This window comes from Oncorhynchus kisutch, linkage group LG17 (genome assembly GCF_002021735.2).
Source record: "Oncorhynchus kisutch isolate 150728-3 linkage group LG17, Okis_V2, whole genome shotgun sequence".
Classification (NCBI taxonomy): Eukaryota; Metazoa; Chordata; class Actinopteri; order Salmoniformes; family Salmonidae; genus Oncorhynchus; species Oncorhynchus kisutch.
In genome coordinates, this window is record NC_034190.2 from 28,181,234 (window position 1) to 28,200,767 (window position 19,534).

At 43.0% G+C, this 19,534-nt stretch overlaps 1 protein-coding gene across 4 annotated transcripts in view; it reads left to right on the forward strand.

The window, feature by feature from the left end:
* Positions 1–19,534, forward strand: part of LOC109907410 (RNA polymerase II subunit A C-terminal domain phosphatase-like) — a 115,872-nt gene continuing 96,338 nt past the window's right edge. The window contains exons 1-9 of one of the 4 annotated variants that reach the window (XM_031793494.1): positions 1–129; positions 227–557; positions 4,509–4,592; positions 4,755–4,848; positions 5,024–5,152; positions 5,335–5,485; positions 8,549–8,639; positions 9,413–9,579; positions 17,716–18,888. In XM_031793494.1, the coding sequence (XP_031649354.1) occupies positions 256–557; positions 4,509–4,592; positions 4,755–4,848; positions 5,024–5,152; positions 5,335–5,485; positions 8,549–8,639; positions 9,413–9,579; positions 17,716–18,888 (2,191 nt within the window). In that variant the 5' untranslated portion in view covers positions 1–129; positions 227–255. Of the gene's footprint in view, positions 558–4,508; positions 4,593–4,754; positions 4,849–5,023; positions 5,153–5,334; positions 5,486–8,548; positions 8,640–9,412; positions 9,580–17,712; positions 18,889–19,534 lie in introns of all 4 variants that reach the window. The other 3 variants (XM_020505353.2, XM_031793493.1, XM_020505354.2) reach the window with 3 other exon arrangements.

Genomic DNA, 19,534 nt, shown 5'->3' on the forward strand with positions numbered 1-19,534 from the left:
GAGCCACCGGAAGCTCTCTGACTGTCGTCGCCGCTTCAGTCTTGTGTTTCCTGTTTACGGGCGGGAAGAGCGAAAGAAGCTAAACTATCGGGTCTGTGTTCTTGCATCGTTGTGTTTCAAACATCAGCGGTACGTTGGTTTTTGTTTCTTAGCTCAGTTTCAATAATTTATGATACACCGAATTCCCCGCGACTCTGATATATATCTTTGCTTGACCTGTGCCTAGAGTTTAAAGGGATTTGAAGCGCGAAACTGATGGAGGAGCCCGCAGATTCCGGCGGTGGCGGGGCAGCACAGGGCCCCATGGCGCAAGTGGCGGAGATCCGCTGCCCAATAGCAGCGCGTCCTATGCGGCTGCTGGAATGGAAAGTCAAACCCGGTTCCCTCGTCAATGTGGACTCGGTATTGGCGTTATGTGCTCCCATCCCACCGGAGAAAGAGTCCGGGTCCCATCCGCCAGAACAGCCCAATCGGCTGTCAGAGAAGAAGCTGAAATCGGACCGAGCTGGAGTGGTGAAAGAGCTATGCTGTCAACTTGGACAAGTCATATCGCCTGGGTGAGTCTGCAAGCTAACTAACGTTAGCTATATAGACTATGTCAGCCATTTTTTATAGTGTGCTGTGTATACTATGTTCGTTAGCTAATGTTGTTACTTATAGACTAGATTCGTAGTAGCATAGCTAATTAGCCTAGCTAATAAATGGTAACGCTAGCTAGCTATGCTAACCCAGTGCGTGTGCTGGAGCGCCGATCTCTACAACAGCTGGATGGATCATGTACATTAACGAGTTCGTTTTGCATGGCCCGGTGCCCTGGTGGGCCGAGTTTGTTTATTTTAGACCATTCCATTGGTCCGTAAGTGAAATCTCCACTCACAAGGGGCACCGGGCCATGCAAAACGAACTGGCCCAATATTGTTGTACTACGCACATGACATCATCCACATGGTGTCGAGTTTGCACGCTCAAACACTTGGGGAAGAAGAACTTCGAATACTTTGTTCTGCTTGAGCCTCAAACATTTTGGTTTTATGAATTTGTGTAACAAATAGAAAATGACTCACGTAAAAGTCACCCAGTAAAATACTGCTTGGGTAAAAGTTTGGTTTTAAATATACTTCAGTATCTAACGTAAAAGTATAAATTATTTCAAATTCCTTCTGTTAAGCTAGCATGTGAGTGTGGTGCAAAGAGTTTAATGATAGTGTTTCAGTTATTTACCCACCAGTGTTGTGATTGGCTGGGATGTTCACCTATTGAATTCTCCTGATGGAGCAGCATCTGTTGTCAAACTGAAAAAGCTGTTTTGACTTTGGCTGTGTTATCTAGTGGAAATTTCTGTCATTTCTTGGTTGCTAACATTGTACACTGTTAGCTCAATTTCAGTTTGTAATACAAATAAGCACTGAATAGTGTCAGGAATCGTTGTACCATCTATGATTCAACAGAGGTTTTGGTCCACTGTAAAAACTATACTTTTTTGTTTAGATGGTACAATGATCAAATTGACCTGAACAGTGCAGATTTTTCTCAACCAGGAAATTTGTGATTTCCTTTAACACAGCCACAAAGTTTGAAACGTTTTCCCAGTTTGGCGAATATCACAACACTTGTGGCTAAGTAATGTGAAACACAATAAATCCACTATTAGTGCTGTATTTTATGGCCATTTTTGGAAGTTACAATGCAAAAATTATATATGTTTTTTTTAAATCCTGTGTAGCACTTAACCTTTTTTAGGGGGCATTATCAACCTAGACTAAATTGCACTTTTAAACTGGACTAACTGAAATTGCATTTCTTAGATATGGTTTAAAATAGTCTCAGATTTGCCCTAGTCTAGATTTAAAGTCTGATTTCTAGAAGGACAATTGGTTCATCTAGATTTAAGTGCAGGCTGAATTTAAATATGTCCAGAGGAAGGTTTAGCGTCAGATTAATGGATGTTGGCCCCCAGGTTGACCTTGGCAATGGAGGAGAATGATTTACCTGGACTTTCAATGACAATCAAAGAGCACTACCAAGGCCAGACAGAAGGGCGGTTATAGACAGGATCAACACACTGAATGATTTAGATAAAATCAATTTCGGTGACTGTTTCCGTATATACAAAGCAAATGCAGCTGACATCATTTGTTTGCTTGAGCCAAGACTTTCATCTGACTCTCTTAGGGGAAAGCCCTTCCCTACAAGTACTGGTCAACTTGAGGTTTTTGGAATCTGGAACCTTCCATTGTGAAACAGGAGATTTGTGTGGTGTAAGTGAACTGACTGTATGCAACATAGTCCACAGAGTTTGCAATGCTATATGTGAATTGAAAGACAATTACATCAAACTGGTGCTGGTTTGAGAAGAACATTGCTACTGCTGCTGCTTCCTGTTTCTCTCCTCCTTCATAGCCAACTCAACATGAGGGATTTGCATCTTCATATCATGGTCTTCTTTTAAATACATTTAGGTTGCGCTCATGAAATTCCAAGGCCATTCCAAGGCCAGTTTCTCATGCATGCTCAGCTGCTTTGTCCTCCCGCCCGGTTAGTGACAATCTGCCCTTCTGGCTGCTGCAGATGAGCCAGATGTAGCGGGCTGAACTTCATCCTGTCTTATCCCCTCCAAGCTATGGTGTTCATCTGCCTCAAGAAAATGATTACATTGCTGCATTAGAGAACATCATTTATTAAAGAGTTGAGTTTGTTAACTTTTTATTATGGGATTGCAAGAGATGGCTGACATTACATATTCCCTATAGTGCCGGGATGGCACATGTTGAATGAATGTGTCTTACAAAATGAGGATTGGAACAGTCCCCAATCTGTCCAAATGGTCATCATCGGGGATACCTTCCAGGGGTTGCTGACTTAGTATGATCCCGGTCAACAAGTCCCCCAGCTCATCTGTCTTTGGTCGTCTTTTTTTAAATTGAACCTTTTATTTAATGAGGCAAGTTAGTTAAGAACAAATTATTATTTACAATGATGGCCTACTGGGGAACAGTGGATTTTTACCTTGTCAGCTCGGGGATTCGATCCAGCAACCTTTCAGTTACTGGCCCAATACTAACCACTAGGCTACCTACCTCCCCTGTCTTAACGGGGGTCCGCCACCAGTCTTGAAATGCTCCCTACGAGCAGCAGCATTTGTATTGTTTAAGTAGATTTTAGTTTTTCCATAGGACCTTAGGAAGACAAGATGTTATAGAAATTATATGTTATAGAAATTATATGAATATTTATGTATGATATTGTTTGTTACATTTCTGTCACAGATGCATTCAGGCCCCACTGTGTTGTCTCAGATTTGTGAAAGTGGGCCAACAGTAAATACAGTATCTTACCTGATGTTGTTGAGGTGTACTTTTTAATTTGTTTTGAATTCATTACAAATGGTAGTCCAGGCATTCTTTTTCTTGTTTTCTGTTGCTTTATCATGCTGTTTGTTCTCAATAATTGGGTAGTTTGCCACAAAAAAAAATCTCCCAAAGTCACTGAAATTTCGAAAATTTCTTTTACCTCGTCCATTGTTTAGGTGACGTGCTCCAATTCCACACAATGCTTATGTATTACTGACCCATCCCTGGTTTTTGAAGCATCCTCAGGTCAGCACCATGTGCACATCGTTAATCTGATTTAAATGAAACTGTCCGGGAAACCGCCCATAAAAGTCTGAGTTACTAAGCTGACATGGAATTGTTTGAAGATGGTCATACCGGCCTCCCGAGTGAGGCAAGGCACTGCATCAATACAGACCCGGGTTCGATCCCAGGCTGTGTCGTTGCCGGCGGCGACCGGGAGACCCATAAGACGGTGCAATATTGACCCAGTGTCGTTAAGGGAGGGTTTGGCCGGCCGGGATGTCCTTTTCCCATTGCGCTCTAGTGACTCCTTGTGGCTGGCCCGGGCTCATTCACAGTGACTTCGGTCACCAGCTGTACAGTGTTTCCTTCGACACATTGGTGTGGCTGGCATCCGGGTTAAGCGAGCAATGCAGGGTCGTGTTTTGGGGGATGCATGGCTCTCGACCATCGCCTCTCCCGAGTCCCGTCGCTGAAACTCCCATACGGACAAGACTAACTACCGATGTGGATATCACAACATTTGGGAGAAAAAGGGGCAAAAAAAATATGGTCATATCATGGATCATTTAGCTATTTAATTTTGAATTGTAGGGCCCCTGTACGTATCCCAAGAAAAATAAATATGTATATATATATTGAATTTGGCCTTTATGACTACACTTATTTATGACTACCCTTTTCTTTGTTGGCACAAAACCTGTGACACTTGTGAGGGCTGTAGAGCAAAATGGAGAACACCATCATGTTGGTGAGCGTCATCTTTCCATAGTGGTGTATTAGTTAGTCGGCCAAACTGTTCGTACGCTGCGCACGTCTCCTGTTTTGACCGACAGCGCTGTAGCTCGGCCGCTTTCCACGGGTGCGTCTATAAACTCTTAAGGATTTTAATGGTAAACTATTATGCTGCGGTCTCAAGTGCATCTTCTCTTCCAGTGTTGTGGTTGTAAGAGTAGAAGAATGCAGCCATCCCATTGTGATGAAGGGCCTGTGTGCTGAATGTGGCCAGGACCTCACACAGTAAGTGTACACACGCACACAAACAAACACAAAGTTATTCCATGCTAGAATTTCAATTGGCATATTCAAAACATTTTAACAAATGGGCCTAACTCTTAGTTGTAGGTTACCTCTTATCCATTGAGTATGCATTGCTAAGTGGATACTCTCTTTCTCTCTCAGGATGCAGACCAATAATGGGAGGCAGCAGGCTCTCATCTCCACGGCAAATGTTTCCATGGTGCACAGTGTCCCTGAGTTGATGGTCAGCTCTGAGGTGAGGTTCGGGGGTGTCATGGCACTAGAAGATGTTTCCTCTGATGATAATGTGACCTTGTAGAAATACCTCTGTCTTTGGAATGCAACTTTTCAATTTAATAGAGACAGTTTTGTTGACGTCGTGGGCCCCCTTTTTATGAATGCCGGGTCTGTGTGATTTGTCCCCCACACAGCAAGCAGAGCAGCTGGGCAGAGAGGACCAGCAGAGACTCCACAGGAACAAGAAGCTGGTTCTGATGGTTGATCTGGACCAGACCCTGATCCACACCACCGAGCATCACTGCCAGCTCATGTCCAACAAGGTATGTGTATCTGAAATCCTTTTCTCTGGCCTATGAAAAATAGGTTGTTTGGTGTTTCTATGTCCCAGGCTTTGCTGAGGGGTTGGTATTAAATAGTTTGAGTCTATAATAAACCACTGGTGGTTATGTAGCTAGAACAAAACATTGATGGTTCTGCCCATGCCTCTGCTCTTGTTCCACAGGGAATCTTCCATTTCCAGCTGGGGCGGGGGGAGCCCATGTTACACACGCGACTGCGTCCGCACTGCAAAGACTTCCTGGAGAAGATCGCCAAGCTCTACGAGCTGCACGTCTTCACCTTCGGAAGCCGCCTCTATGCACACACCATCGCAGGTAAGTACACACACAAACACTAGCAGGCATTTAACATTCTCTGATAATTAACGCCTACGTTGAATCACTATATAATTAGATGTACAGTAAGTAATGCAAAAAGTATCAAAAGTGCAAAGAAAGTCATCACGTAAATGCCAAAAGTGTGTGAAAGCACAGTCTCTAAATGTGAGATTAATTTAAACACACAATCATCTAGGAGAGGGATACCTACTCAGTTGTACAACTGAGTGCGTTCAACTGAAATGTAACACACCTTTGAATCAAATCCCCGAGCTGACAAGGTAAAAATCTGCCGTTCTGCCCCTGAGCAAGGCAGTCAACCCACCGGGCCTACATCCTCTGTAAAATCACTACGTAGATATAGATCTAGACTTAATGCTTGAATGCTGTCTGTATTATAGGTGAGAATTGTTGTATTTTTTAAAATGTTTGTCTATACACTGCCCGGATTTAGAAGTTAGTCACCTAACAAGACAAACAGACATGTCTCACTATGATTGATCTTAGGATTGTAGAGGCAAATCCTGAGCTTGAAGTCAGTGGCCACTAGAGGGGAGCATTTACCTTCAGTTTGTGTGACAGGTTCATTCGGTACTCAGATTCTCTGGGGCTGTGTCATATATATTTATATTAATATATTTATATATATATATATATCGTCTATATAGTAGGGAGGTGCATCTTTCCGTTTCGAGACAATTTAAATATCTATCTAGATACAAGAACGATTTTGTTTGATTAGAAGAACGAATCCGAGCGATACTATTCGCTAACATTTGTTGCATAAATGCATTTGTTTTCCATTCTAAATGAAAATCTGCTGATGGAGCTCATGAGCTGGGCTTCTGAGCTGGATCTGTCTGAGCTGACTTCTCTCTGTGTGTAAATTATTTATTTGGGTGTGTTCCAGCGGTAAGCCTAACAAGCTTCACTACGTTCCTAAAGAAAATAATGTACTTTTTACTCCATACATTTTCCCTGACACCCAAAGGTACTTGTTACATTTTGAATGGCTCGCTTTACAGGAAAATGATCAAATTTACGCACTTATCAAGAGAACATCCTTGGTCATGTCATCCCTACTACCTGATCTGGCGGATTCACTAAACACAAATGCTTTGTTTGTAAATTATGTTGGTGTGACCCTGGCTATACTTAAATTTAAAAAACAACATTGTGCCATCTGGTTTGCTTAATATAAGGAATTTGAAATGGTTTATACTTTTGATACTTAAGTATATTTAAAACCAAATACTTTTACTCAAATAATATTTTACTGGGTGACCTTTACTTTTTCCATTAGGGTATTTTTATTTTTACTTTTTACTTAAATCAGCGAGGGAATGTCGGACACTGGTGTGTGGAGGTTTACGTGGGACAGATGTTTTGGTACCGCGCCCGTCCGCTCCCGTGATATTTCGTACCATGACCGACCTGCCTCCGCAGGTTGTTTTGGATACATCCCACCAGATCTCATCCATCTCCTGCCCACTGTCCTGCCCACTGTCCTGCCCACTGTCCTGCCCACTGTCCTGCCCACTGTCCTGCCCACTGTCCTGCCCACTGTCCTGCCCACTGTCCTGCCCACTGTCCTGCAATGTTAAAATTACACATCTACGGTCTTGCTCATTTCGGAATTTGCAATAAATGTAATTTCGTAAGATATTTACATGTTTGGAATAAAGTAGTTTTATTAAAACACTCCCGTGTAAACAAACTAATTTGAAGTAGCCCAGACAAAAAGTCACAAGTCACCAATCATATTAGCCATTATTTCATTACCTTTAGAAAATGACGACAGACTTTCCAGTGAGAACTGCAAGCTGATGATTGGTTTCATAATTCCTTTCATATCGGATAATTGTTTTTGCCGCCACTGTTTGGAGCAGGCGCGCGAGCCGGTTGTGTAACCGCGCCCCAGTTAGAGGCGAGGAGAGGGACACAAGCGGCCAGAATGACAGAGGGATTTGTGTAATAAGTGGTTTTATAACGATTCATAGCGTATTGAAAACGGTGGAACGACCGTCTTTCTGACCGCCCCGCAGCATGGACCATTCCGACCATGCAGCACACTTCTCTGTCGGGTCCTTCGGGTAACTCTGGAGTCCCACAATAAAAATAGGGCTCTACTATAGTGGGTTTCCCAACAGCTCGGCTCAGATCAATCTCACTTAATGCACGTTTGAGCTTTTTATGAATCTAATTATCTGCATTTGGGTTACAGAGATGAACTTTGGCCCGTCAAAGTTTGGAGACGATCTTTCGCTATCAATTAGATGTTATTCTATCATGAATGCCTATGCTGAACGTTGGAAGTGAATGAATAATGAATGTAGTAATTAGTCTGTGGCACATGGAGGTCACTGTGCATCTGTTTCTCCAGGTAGATGGGTTTGTTGTTGTGCTTTAGAAGACGCCTGCCCACCTGTGTTCTCTCTTCTCTGTGGTTTAATAGCAACCAGGTAGCGAGGTGTTTGTTGTGCAGTGGGGATGTAGATGCTTCATCAAAGCCCATCTTTGTTGCTCCTCCAGACACGTATTATTGTACAGCTTCTAAAGAGGAACTGATAAGACCCAGCCTGCATTTAGTTCTCATCTCAAAGCCTTGATGTTTTAATGAGCCCACTGAGTATACAGAGACCCTCCATCTCACACACACACACACACACACACACCGATGCCAAGCAATTTCATTTGAGATTAAATTGAAGAACTTGTGTAGCAAAACAACATGAGATTTGGCTCTAAATTGACTCAAAAGCTTTGTTGTTGGAATGCTACTCAGTGTAGCTCCAGATGGCCGGGGAGTAATGGAAATTGGCTGTTTGGCAAAACGGCACCTTCACTTTTCTGAATACATCCTGCTTTTCCACGGAGCTCTTTTTAAATAGGATGTTTAATGCAGTCGAGTCTGCTCTCTGCTGCGGCCCAGCATGCGGAACCAAACCCCCTGCCACACTAACCAAGCTCTCTCTGTCTCTCTCTCTTTTATATATATATATATATATATATATGTGTCCATTTTAAAGATGCTCTTCTGGTGTGTCTGTAACTTTGCAGGCTTCCTGGACCCTGAGATGAAGCTGTTTTCCCACAGGATCCTGTCCAGAGACGAATGCATCGACCCCTTCTCCAAGACAGGGAACCTGAGGTCAGACCTGGCTCTCTGTCTGGCAGAGCTGCTAGCACATACTGCTTTGAAGTCCACGCAGCACACTTTGACACACATACTAATAGCGATTTCAGCTAGGACATTTTAAGAAGACTCTTTCCAATATGAAAAGGACATGGCTGATATGTTATCTTTAATTTTGACACTTTGGAGAAAAGGCATTCACTCAAGGAAGATCTCCTGTGGAATTGGGAGAAACTGATTTCCGCTCAGCTACTACCGCTGAAGAATTCAACTGAGGGAATTAGTGTTGATTAAAACCTGGCAGCAGTCAAGTCATCTGAAGTCACTTGGTTGTCCCCACAGACAATACAGCGCTATAAAACTGAGCCATCCAGCTCTAGCATGACTGTGCAGAGGGAATAGCCCATCGCCATGCAGCATTTCTTCTAATCAGTGACTCCTGTTATAGGAAGCCTTTTAGAACACCATCCTCAGTCTTAATGGTAGAAACTGTGGTTGTATAGTTATGATGTTCAGATAATTATTGGTAAGAGTGAGAGCCAGAATTCACTTCTAACCTGGAGGGGTAGTCCTTCACAAGTAGCAGCCTATTCCCTTAAAATTACTTTTGACCAGGGCCCATAGGTTATAGGCTACCATTTGGGATGTAGACTGGATAATGGTAGAGCGAGAGCCTAACATTTTGCTCTGTTACTGCCAGTTTAACTTAGATATAACTCTTTCTGTCTCTCTCTTGTGCTCCCTCTCTCGCCCTAATCTCTCGCACTCTCTTTATCTCTACCCCTCAGGAATCTGTTCCCATGTGGGGACTCAATGGTATGTATTATAGATGACCGGGAGGACGTGTGGAAGTTTGCTCCCAACCTGATCACTGTGAAGAAATACATCTACTTCAAGGGGACAGGAGACATCAACGCCCCGGCCGGGTCTAAAGAGGCTCAGCAGGGAAGGAAAGGTACGGTATACAGGGTCGGAAGACAATGAGCTTAACCGAACGGTGGACATTTGTTGTGAACTGGTCAATAAATTATGAAGCACAGTGATCTATTGAAACAATCCTTATAAGGGCATTTAGTGCTTTGTCAGTGTTACAAACACTCAACAAAAAAACACTACAAACTTAAAAACCCTCTGGTGACCAAATTCAGAGAGGACGTGGTTTGATGAGCACTTAAGGAATGTGAACTCATCCTGGTTCTCTGGCTGCAAATGGAGTTCTGGTCACAAGGTACCCCTAATCACGTCTCACTGTTTTGATTTAATTTACATCAACCGATGCACCACTTTCCTGTGTGGCAGGCTGCAGTGGGAGGGTGACGCTTTTAAGGAAATGTTTGTGATACGTAACTGTTATGGTCCCAATAGATGGGGTGGCAGGAAGGTGAGGGAGTTTTAAGTTATGTCGTTAAGTTATGATCCTCTCAGCACAGAGGCGAGAGGGAGAAGGCATGTAGGTGACAGGGGAACATCTTTCTGTGAGAATGCTGTTAAACTCTACATTTTTAGAACCATGAGAATAGCCAGGAAAATGATCATAGCCAAAGGCCAGGGTTGAGCAGAATCCAAATACTTTTTTATTAACTCTCTGAATTAATCAATCTGATCTGTTATAAAGAAGGAATTGGAGCGACCAAGTCTTAACACCTAATCATCAACACTGTATTCATACTCCAGCACCAAGCCTGGGTAGCCATAATGAGATGGGTTCATCTGAACCGTGATTACCATCTTAGTCTCAGGAGGGAGTAGGGAAGGCATTGGGTTCTTTTCTCACAGAGCCTCTCATAGAGGAGATCTGTATAGAGATTTTTTGGATTAGCAGTAGAGATAAACCGGACAAGCCACAAAGGACGGAGAGTGCTTCTCTGGGCTCCCTGGAGAATAACACACACACACACAGGCTGTTAGATCAGTTAGGGAAGTGCTGCTGATTTCCGTCACATGGACTAGGGTTTAATATTTTCCTGGTATTTTACAAATGTTCCATCCCGAGAAGAATACATCACGTTTCTCCTTTGATAACCCGTTATTTTCCGCCAAAACAGGAAGTGTCATTCTAAAGCATATAAATACACTATATATACAAAAGTATATGGACAGCCCTTCAAATTAGCGGCTTCAGCTATTTCAGCCACACTGTTGCGGACAGGTGCATAAGATTGATCACACTGCCATGCAATCTCCAAAACATTGGCAGTAGAATGGCCTTACTGAAGAGCTCATTGACTTTCAACGTGGTACCATCATAGGATGCCACCTTTCCAACAAGTCAGTTTGTCAAATTTCTGCCCTGCAAGAGCTGTGCCAGTCAACTGTAAGTGTTGTTATTGTGAAGTGGCAACGTCTAGGAGCAACAACGGCTCAGCCGCGAAGTGGTAGGCCACACAAGCTCACAGAACGGTAGTGCTGAAGCGCGTCCACACTCTGTCCACACTCACGACCAAGTTCCAAACTTTCTCTGGAAGTAACGTCCGCACAATAACTGTCGGTCGGGAGCTTCATGAAATGGGTTTCCATGGCCGAGCAGCCGCACACAAGCCTAAAATCACCATGCGCAACGCCAAGTGTCAGCTGGAGTGGTGTAAAGCTCACCACCATTGGACTCTGGAAACGTGTTCTCTGGAGTGATGAATCACTTTTCACCATCTGGCAGTCTGACGGATGAATCTGGGTTTGGTGGATGCCAGGAGAACGTTACCTGCATAGTGCATAGTGCCAACTGTAAAGTTTAGTGGTGGAGGAATAATGGTCTAGGGCTCTTTTTAATGGTTCGGTGTAGGCCCCTTAGTTCCAGTGAAGGGAAATCTTAACGCCACAGCACACAATGACATTAAAGACGATTCTGTGCTTCCAACTTTGTGGCAGCAGTTTGGGGATGGCCCTTTACTGTTTCAGCAAGACAATGCCCCCATGCACAAAGGGAGGTCCATACAGAAATGGTTTGCAGAGATCGGTGTGGAAGAACTTGACTGGCCTGCACAGCGCCCTGACCTCAACCCCATTGAACACCTTTTGGATGAATTGAATCTGACTGCAAGCCAGGCTTTATTGCCCAACATCAGTGCCCGACCTCACTGATGCTCTTGTGGCTGAATGGAAGCAAGTCCCTGTAGCAATGTTCTAAGATCTGGTGGAACGCCTTTCCAGAAGAGTGGAGGCTTTAGTCGAAGAAGTACTCCTGGCGCCCGTCGTCGTAGTCATCACACACCTCCATGATTTCGTTCAATGAGCTGAAATACTTTTATAATGCTCTTTAGAAGCAGCAAGACCTATGCACCGATTTGTCTTTTAAATCTTTAAAGACTTCTGATTATGGACTATTCATTATCGAAATGAACACAGGAATTCTTGATTCTGTTGATTTTTATGGTACCTGGTCCCGCCCACGTTGATGACGACTGAACACAACCTTAGTTACCACCTCCTGCTGGTTCTCCGGGGGAAAATAGAAGGGCGTGAACTCTTTCTCCGTGCTGCCCGCTAGGAAGGCCACCTCCTGGTACATCGCTGATTCTCCTCTGGAGGACCTCGAGGGTCCTGGTTGAGAGGTTGGGGGGTTCACTGACCGACTGGGTTGGCAGGGACCTCACCCATCCAGGAGCAGGGTTGGGCTCTATGGAAACAAAGCAGATGAAAGAAAGTTTCGACATATAGAAATGACTTCCACTGGTTTATTGGGACGGATTACTTCAGAATCTCAGGATGAACCAGATACAAGTCACTCTTCAAGCTCCTTTTGTCCCCTCTTTCTCTCGTCACACCAACAAGTTTTGCATCAGCAGGAACCCCGATGCAGAGAGAGGAATTCGTTAAGTTGTTGTGGTATTTAACGCATCGCTGAGGGCCTAAATGAAATGTTTCTCTTTAAAGGATTGTTTATCAAGGTTCACTAAATTAAAATAAATACAGAGCAATTAGCTGTGGAATGTCGACAATGAAAATAACAAACTGTTTGGATATACTTTAAAACTTCCCGTGATTAATCTTTCATGGGCCATTGACTTTGTTTATGACAACAGAAAAGGTGCAATTCATTCTGCAGCAATAATATCTGGCTTTAATCTTCTTATTCCAACATAGATTTTTATATCAGTATAACCACAGCTTCAGCTGATGGAACAAACTCCTAAAATGTGGCACTTTCCAATGGCACCTTCCAGTCTTACGACTGACAGAATGCAGCTCTGCGTAGCGAGGGTTAAATGATTCATACAAAGCCAAATTAGATCACAGTGAACTACTGTCAGCCACAAAACTCCTCTTCATGATGCAGCCTCACACTAAAACTTTAATCAGTTTCATTCACGAGAATGTTCTGAACCTCAAAACAGGACACATTGTGACTGTTGGTGAATAAGAGGAAAACTTTACAAACTCTTCCCAAAAAAATGTAGGTACTGAACAAAATTATGAATGCAATTTCCAACAATTTCAAAGATTTTACTGACTTAGTTCATATAAGGAACCAGTCAAATTAAATAAATGCATTCCCTAACCCTAATCTATTAATTTCACATGGCTAGGAACACAGATATCCATATGTTGGTCACTGATACCTTTTTCAATAAAATGTAAAAAGTAGGGGCGTGGCTCAGAAGCAGTCAGTATCTTGTGTGACCACCATTTGCCTCATGCAGCGCATGTGGCCTTTTGAATGTTGTTCCACTCTTTAATGGCTGTGCAAAGTTGCTGGATATTGGCGGGAACTGGAACACGCTTTTGTATGTGTTGATCGAGAGCATCTGAAAAATGCTTAATGGGTGACAAGTCCGAGTATGTAGGCCATGAAGAACTGGGACATTTTCAGCTTCCAGGAATTGTGCACAGATCCTTGCGACATTACCATGCTGAAACATGAGGTGATGGTTGGTGATGAATGACATGTCAATGGGTTTCAGGATCCTGTCATGGTATCTTGGTGCATTCTAATTGCTGTCAATAAAATGCAATTGTGTACAAATTTTCCACACGCAAAAAGAAACGTATTTGTCTAAAATTGGTCTACTTTGCCAAGATAATCCTTCCACCTGACAGTTTTGGCATATCAAGAAGCTGACTAACCAGCATGATCATAACACAGGTGCACCTTATGCTGTTGACAATAAAAGGCAAAATTTGTCACACAACACAATGCCACAGATGTCTCAATTTGAGGGAACATGCAATTGGCATGCTGACTGCAGTAATGTCCACCATAGCTGTTGCCAGAGAATTTTATGTCTATTTATCTACCATAAGCTGTCTCCAATGTTTGTCATCAAGGCAAAGGGTGCTAAAATCCAAACAGATTTTGGCAGTATGTCCAACCATGCCAGCCCAGGACCTCCACATCTGACTTATTCACCTGTGGGATCGTCTGAGACCAGCCACCCGGACAGCTGATTAAACTGAGGAGTATTTCTGTCTAATAAAACTTTTGTGGATAAAAATAATTTATTGGCTGGACATGGCTTCCCAGTGAGTGGGCTTGACTCCCAAGTGGGTGGGCCTCTGCCCAGTCATGTGAAATCCATAGATTGGCGCCTAATTTATTTATTTAAATTGAATGATTTCATTATATGAACTGTAGATCGTTGAAATTGCGTTTATATTTTCGTTCAGTTTGTGTGTACACACACAGTATACTAAACATTAGGAACACCTTCCTAATATTGAGTTGCACCCCCTTTTGCCCTCAGAATAGCCTCAATTCATCTGGGCATGGACTCGACAATGTGTCAAGCGTTCCACAGGGATGCTGGCCCATGTTGACTCCAATGCTTCCCACAGTTGTCAATTGGCTGGATGTCCTTTGGTTGTTGGAGCATTCTTTAAACACAGTAAACTGTTGTGTGAAAAACCCAGTAGCGTTGCAGTTCTTGATACAAGCCAGTGTGCCTGGCACCTATTACCATCCCCCTGTTCAAAGGCAAAAATCATTTTTCTTGCCCATTCACCTTTTTATTTAGTTTATTTTGCTAATATTTTCTTAACTTAAATACCTGTTGTATTTGGTGGCAAATAAAATTTGATTTGAATGGCACACATACACGTGTGTGTGTGTGTGTACAGTATATGACATAGGCTACTTCACATTATGCATGACAGAAAAACATAAGCCCATAGATGTAGCTTGCTTGGGTAAATAAATGAAACTAGCTCCAGTAGGCTAATCTTTTTTTAGTGAGAACTGTATTCTATTATACGTACTGGAATTATGCACATCGTTCTAACCATGATAAAGCAGGAAGAGAACACGTGATTCTGGTGCAACACATGCGGCCTACAAAGTTACAACTATAGGCTAGCGAATGTTATTTTAATTTGCCTGTATAATAGGTCCTATTTGTATAAGTAGCCGGCTGAGGCATATACCTTTTCATAATATTTCCCCTAATGTTATTAGCCTACATCCTTTCTCTCGTTGCTTCATTCCTTCCTCGCATTCAAATGAAATTAAATCTGTTTCTTTGTCCTTTGTCATTATAATGATATCCTTGAATAATATCAAACTAGATTTGGATGCAGAAGGCTTTCACTTCTTTTCACAAAGATTTCTTCAATGTTTTATGGGTCTGAATAAAAACTGTTTAACTGAGTTCTATTGGATGCTCTAATTTAAATCAAAGATTTAAAAATATTTATATGATCTTTCCAATAAAATAAAAACAAGTTCACCCCTGTAAGCCAGATGGAGATTTGTAAATTAGACGTGCATTTGGTCTTTATATTACTGGAGCACAAAATGAAAAAGTTACCATGGTGAGATGATGGGCCTACATGTATTGTGAACTGAGCTCTGTAATGAGCTGCCTGTTCCCACCCATGGTCTGTCATCACCCATGTTCTGCCCCCCCCTGGTCTGTCACCACCCTGACTCCCCACCCTGAAAATTCATCACGCAGAGGCTGTAGAGAAGCCAGATTTTTACATCTATTTCATTCTATGCTGTTCATATAAATAATGTATTATAATTTACTAGTTTCTGCTGCCAGACCCAGTGATGGGCATATTTCTGTTTTCAAAATAGTGAGTAGATTTACTGCGAGGATAAAGTGCTTTGGAGAACATTGTCTTGAGGCATGCACTTTAACCATAGTTGTGATGCATATAATGTTCTCATTGCTGTGGTTTAATGCCTCAGAGTGGCCACAGGTCAATTTGCCTTCATTCAGTTACACCTCCTAAAACATAGTGTTGGGAAAAAGAACTCAAATTGTCAAACTTAAGTAAAAGTAAAGATGCAGTTGAAGTCTGAAGTTTACATGGACTTAAGTTGGAGTCATTAAAACTCGCTTTTCAACCACTCCACACATTTCTTGTTAACAAACTATAGTTTTGTCGTTTAGGACATCTACTTTGTGCATGACACGTAATTGTTTACAGACAGCTTATTTAACTTATAATTCACTGTGTCACAATTCCAGTAGGTCAGAAGTTTACATACACTAAGTTGACTGTGCTTTTTTTAAACAGCTTTGAAAACTCCAGAAAATGATGTCATGGCTTAAGAAACTTCTGACAGGCTAATTGACATAATTTGAGTCAATTGGAGGTGTACCTGTGGATGTATTTCAAGGCTTACCTTCAAACTCTGTGCCTATTTGCTTGACATCATGGGAAAATCAAAAGAAATCAGACCTCAGAAAAAATTATTGTAGCCTTCCACAAGTCTGGTTCATCCTTGGGAGCAATTTCCAAATGCCTAAATGTACCACGTTCATCTTTACAAACAATACTACGCAAGTATAAACATCATGGGACCACACGGCCGTCATACCGCTCAGGGAGGAGACACGTTCCGTCTCCTAGAGATGAATGTACTTTGGTGTGAAAAGTACAAATCAACAACCTTGTGAAAATGCTGGAGGAAACCGGTATAAAGTATCTATATCTACAGTAAAACGAGTCCTATATCGACATAACCTGAAAGGCAGCTCAGCAAGGAAGAAGCCACTGCTCCAAAACCGTCATTAAAAAGCCGAAGAACACCATCCCAACAGTGAAGCACGGGGGTGGCAGCATCATGTTGTGGGGTTCTTTGCTGCAGGAGGGGCTGGTGCACTTCACAAAATAGATGGCATCACGAGGAAGGACAATTATGTGGATACATTGAAGCAACATCTCAAGACATCAGTCAGGAAGTTTAAGCTTGGTCGCAAATGGGTCTTCCAAATGGACAATGACCCCAAGCATACTTCCAAAGTTGTGGCAAAATGACTTAATTACAACAAAGTCAAGGTATTGGACTGGCCATCACAAAGCCCTGACCTCAATACCATATGACATTTGTGGGCAGAAATGAAAAAGCGTGTGTGATCAAGGAGGCCTACAAACCTGACTCAGTTACACCATCTCTGTCAGGAGGAATGGGCCAAAATTCACCCAACTTATTGTGGAAGGCTACCTGAAACATTTGACCCAAGTTATACAATTTAAAGGCAATGCTACCAAATACTAATTGAGTGTATGTAAACTTCTGACCCACTGGGAATGTGATGAAATAAATAAAATCTGAAATAAATCATTTGGAAAATAAAGTGGTGATCCTAACTGACCTAAGACAAGGAATTTTTACTAGGATTAAATGTCAGGAATTGTGAAACTGATTTTAAATGTATTTGGCAAAGGTGTATGTAAACTTCCGACTTCAACTGTACCTTTTTAATAGAAAATTACTGTAGTAAAGTTAGTCACCCAGTAAAATAGTGTTGAGTAAAAGTCAAAGTATTTGGTTTTAAATGAACTAAAGTATTAAAAGTATAAATAATTAAAAATTCTTTATTAGGCAAACCAGACGGCACCATTTTATTGTTTTTAAAATGTACGAATATACAGGGGCGCACTCCAAGATTCAGAATTCAGTTACAAATGAAGCATGTTTGTTTAGTGAGTCCGCCAGAGCAGAGGCAGTAGGGATGTACAGATACCATAAACTACTTAGGTAAAAGTACTTGAAAGTACTACTTAAGTACTTTTACACCTCTGCTAATACCTTCCATTGAAGTTGTTTTCACAGACACCTTCTAGTCTAGTGATTTTTAAGTGGCAAAATGTCTGTGTGTGTGTTTTAATATGCTAATTCTCAGCTTGTGATGTTTTACCCTAGCAGGCAGCCAGGCCAGCCGACCAGCAGAGGCCTCAGAACCAGCAGTAATGTCAGGGACAACAGGGCCTAAAACAGGACCATCTGGGGGGTTGTCTGCATCAGAGGAGCAGAGTAATGGTCTTAAGAAACAACGGGCCAAAGACCACAACAATGGAGGGAGGGGGGAGTCAACAGCACCCTCAGCCACTTCGGGTTCAGCAGCTAATGAACGGACTCAACCGGACGGTGGCGAGGCTGTGGAGGAGGAGCGGGGTCAGGGCGAGGGAGCCGAGGCCAGCGCGGCAGCACAGGTGAGCGACAGGATGAATGTGAAAGATGAGATGAAAGCGGAGGGGAATGGAGAGGGGAAGGATGGCAGCAGGACATTGGGCTCAGGGGAGGAAGCTCCCCTTCCGGCTGGGGTGAACTCATCCTCCACTCCTCTTCCTCCATCATCCACTCCTCCAGACCTCCATGAGCCCAACAGCAACCTGGACTTTGACCTGTCCAGCGACAGTGACGCTGACTCTCTTATGGGTAAACCCACCTCATCAGACAACGAGAGGGACGGGGTGTCCAGCCAGACCAAGAAGTCCAAACAGGAAGGGGAGGAGCAGGCAGCAGTAGAGGAGCCATCAGGTGGGGCTGGAGGAAGGGAGAGTGAGAACAGCTCCGCGGTAGTAGGGGAGACCTCAGATGAGACATCTGGGTCAGAGGTTGTCTTCCCTCCTGACCCGGAGCAGGAGAACGGGCGCTTAGAGAGGAGGGAGGCTGAGACAGAGTCCCAGAACAGTGAACAGTCAGGAGTCACCATGGGGGAGGAGTCTCTGGACCCGAGCATGGAGGAGGAGGAAGAGGAAGAGAAAGGGGAGGTGGACGTGGACAAGGATGACCACCTCATCTACCTAGAAGAGGTGCTGGAGCGTATCCATGGAGAGTACTACGCCCGCTACAGCGCCTTCCTCGGGAAGGAACGCCCAGAGATGCCTGACATCAGGAAGATCGTCCCGGAGCTGAAGGCCCGGAGCCTGGAGGGCACCACCATTGTGTTCTCTGGACTGTACCCCACCAATTACCCCATGGAGAGAACCAGGGAGAATTACCACGCCAAGGCCCTGGGAGCAAAGATAGGAAAGGGCCTCCTGCTCCGCTCTAAAGACCCTGGCAGAACCACACACCTCATTGCTGCTAGAGCAGGTGAGTTACTACCTACATTGCCTTTGGAAAGTATTCACACCCCTTGACTTTTCCCAAATTTTATTGTCTAACAGCCTGAGATTTTGTGTTATTTGACCTACACACAATGCCCCATAATGTAAAAGGTGAATTCAATTTACAAATTAATCTTGAGTCAATAAGCATTCAAACCCTTTGTTGTGGCAAGCCTAAACAAGTTCAGGAGTAAAAATGTCCTTAACAAGTTGCATGGACTCTTGTGTGCAATAATAGTGTTTAACTTATTAAACTTAATTGTTTATTTTTTTAAATGACTACCCCATCTCTGTACCCCACACATACAATTATCTGTAAGGTCACTCAGTCGAGCTGTGAATTTCATGCACAGATTCAACCACAAAGACCAGGGAGGTTTTCCAATGCCTCACAAAGAAGGGCACCTATTGGTAGATGGCTACAAAAAAAAGCAGTCATTAAAAATACCTTTGAGCATGGTGAAGTTATGAATTACACTTTGGATGGTCTATCAATACACCCTGTCACTACAAAGATACAGAAGTCCTTCCTAACTCAGTTGCCGGAGAGGAAGGAAACCACTCAGGGATTTCACCATGAGGCCAATGGTGACTTTAAAACAGTTACAGAGTTTAATGGCTGTGATGGGAGA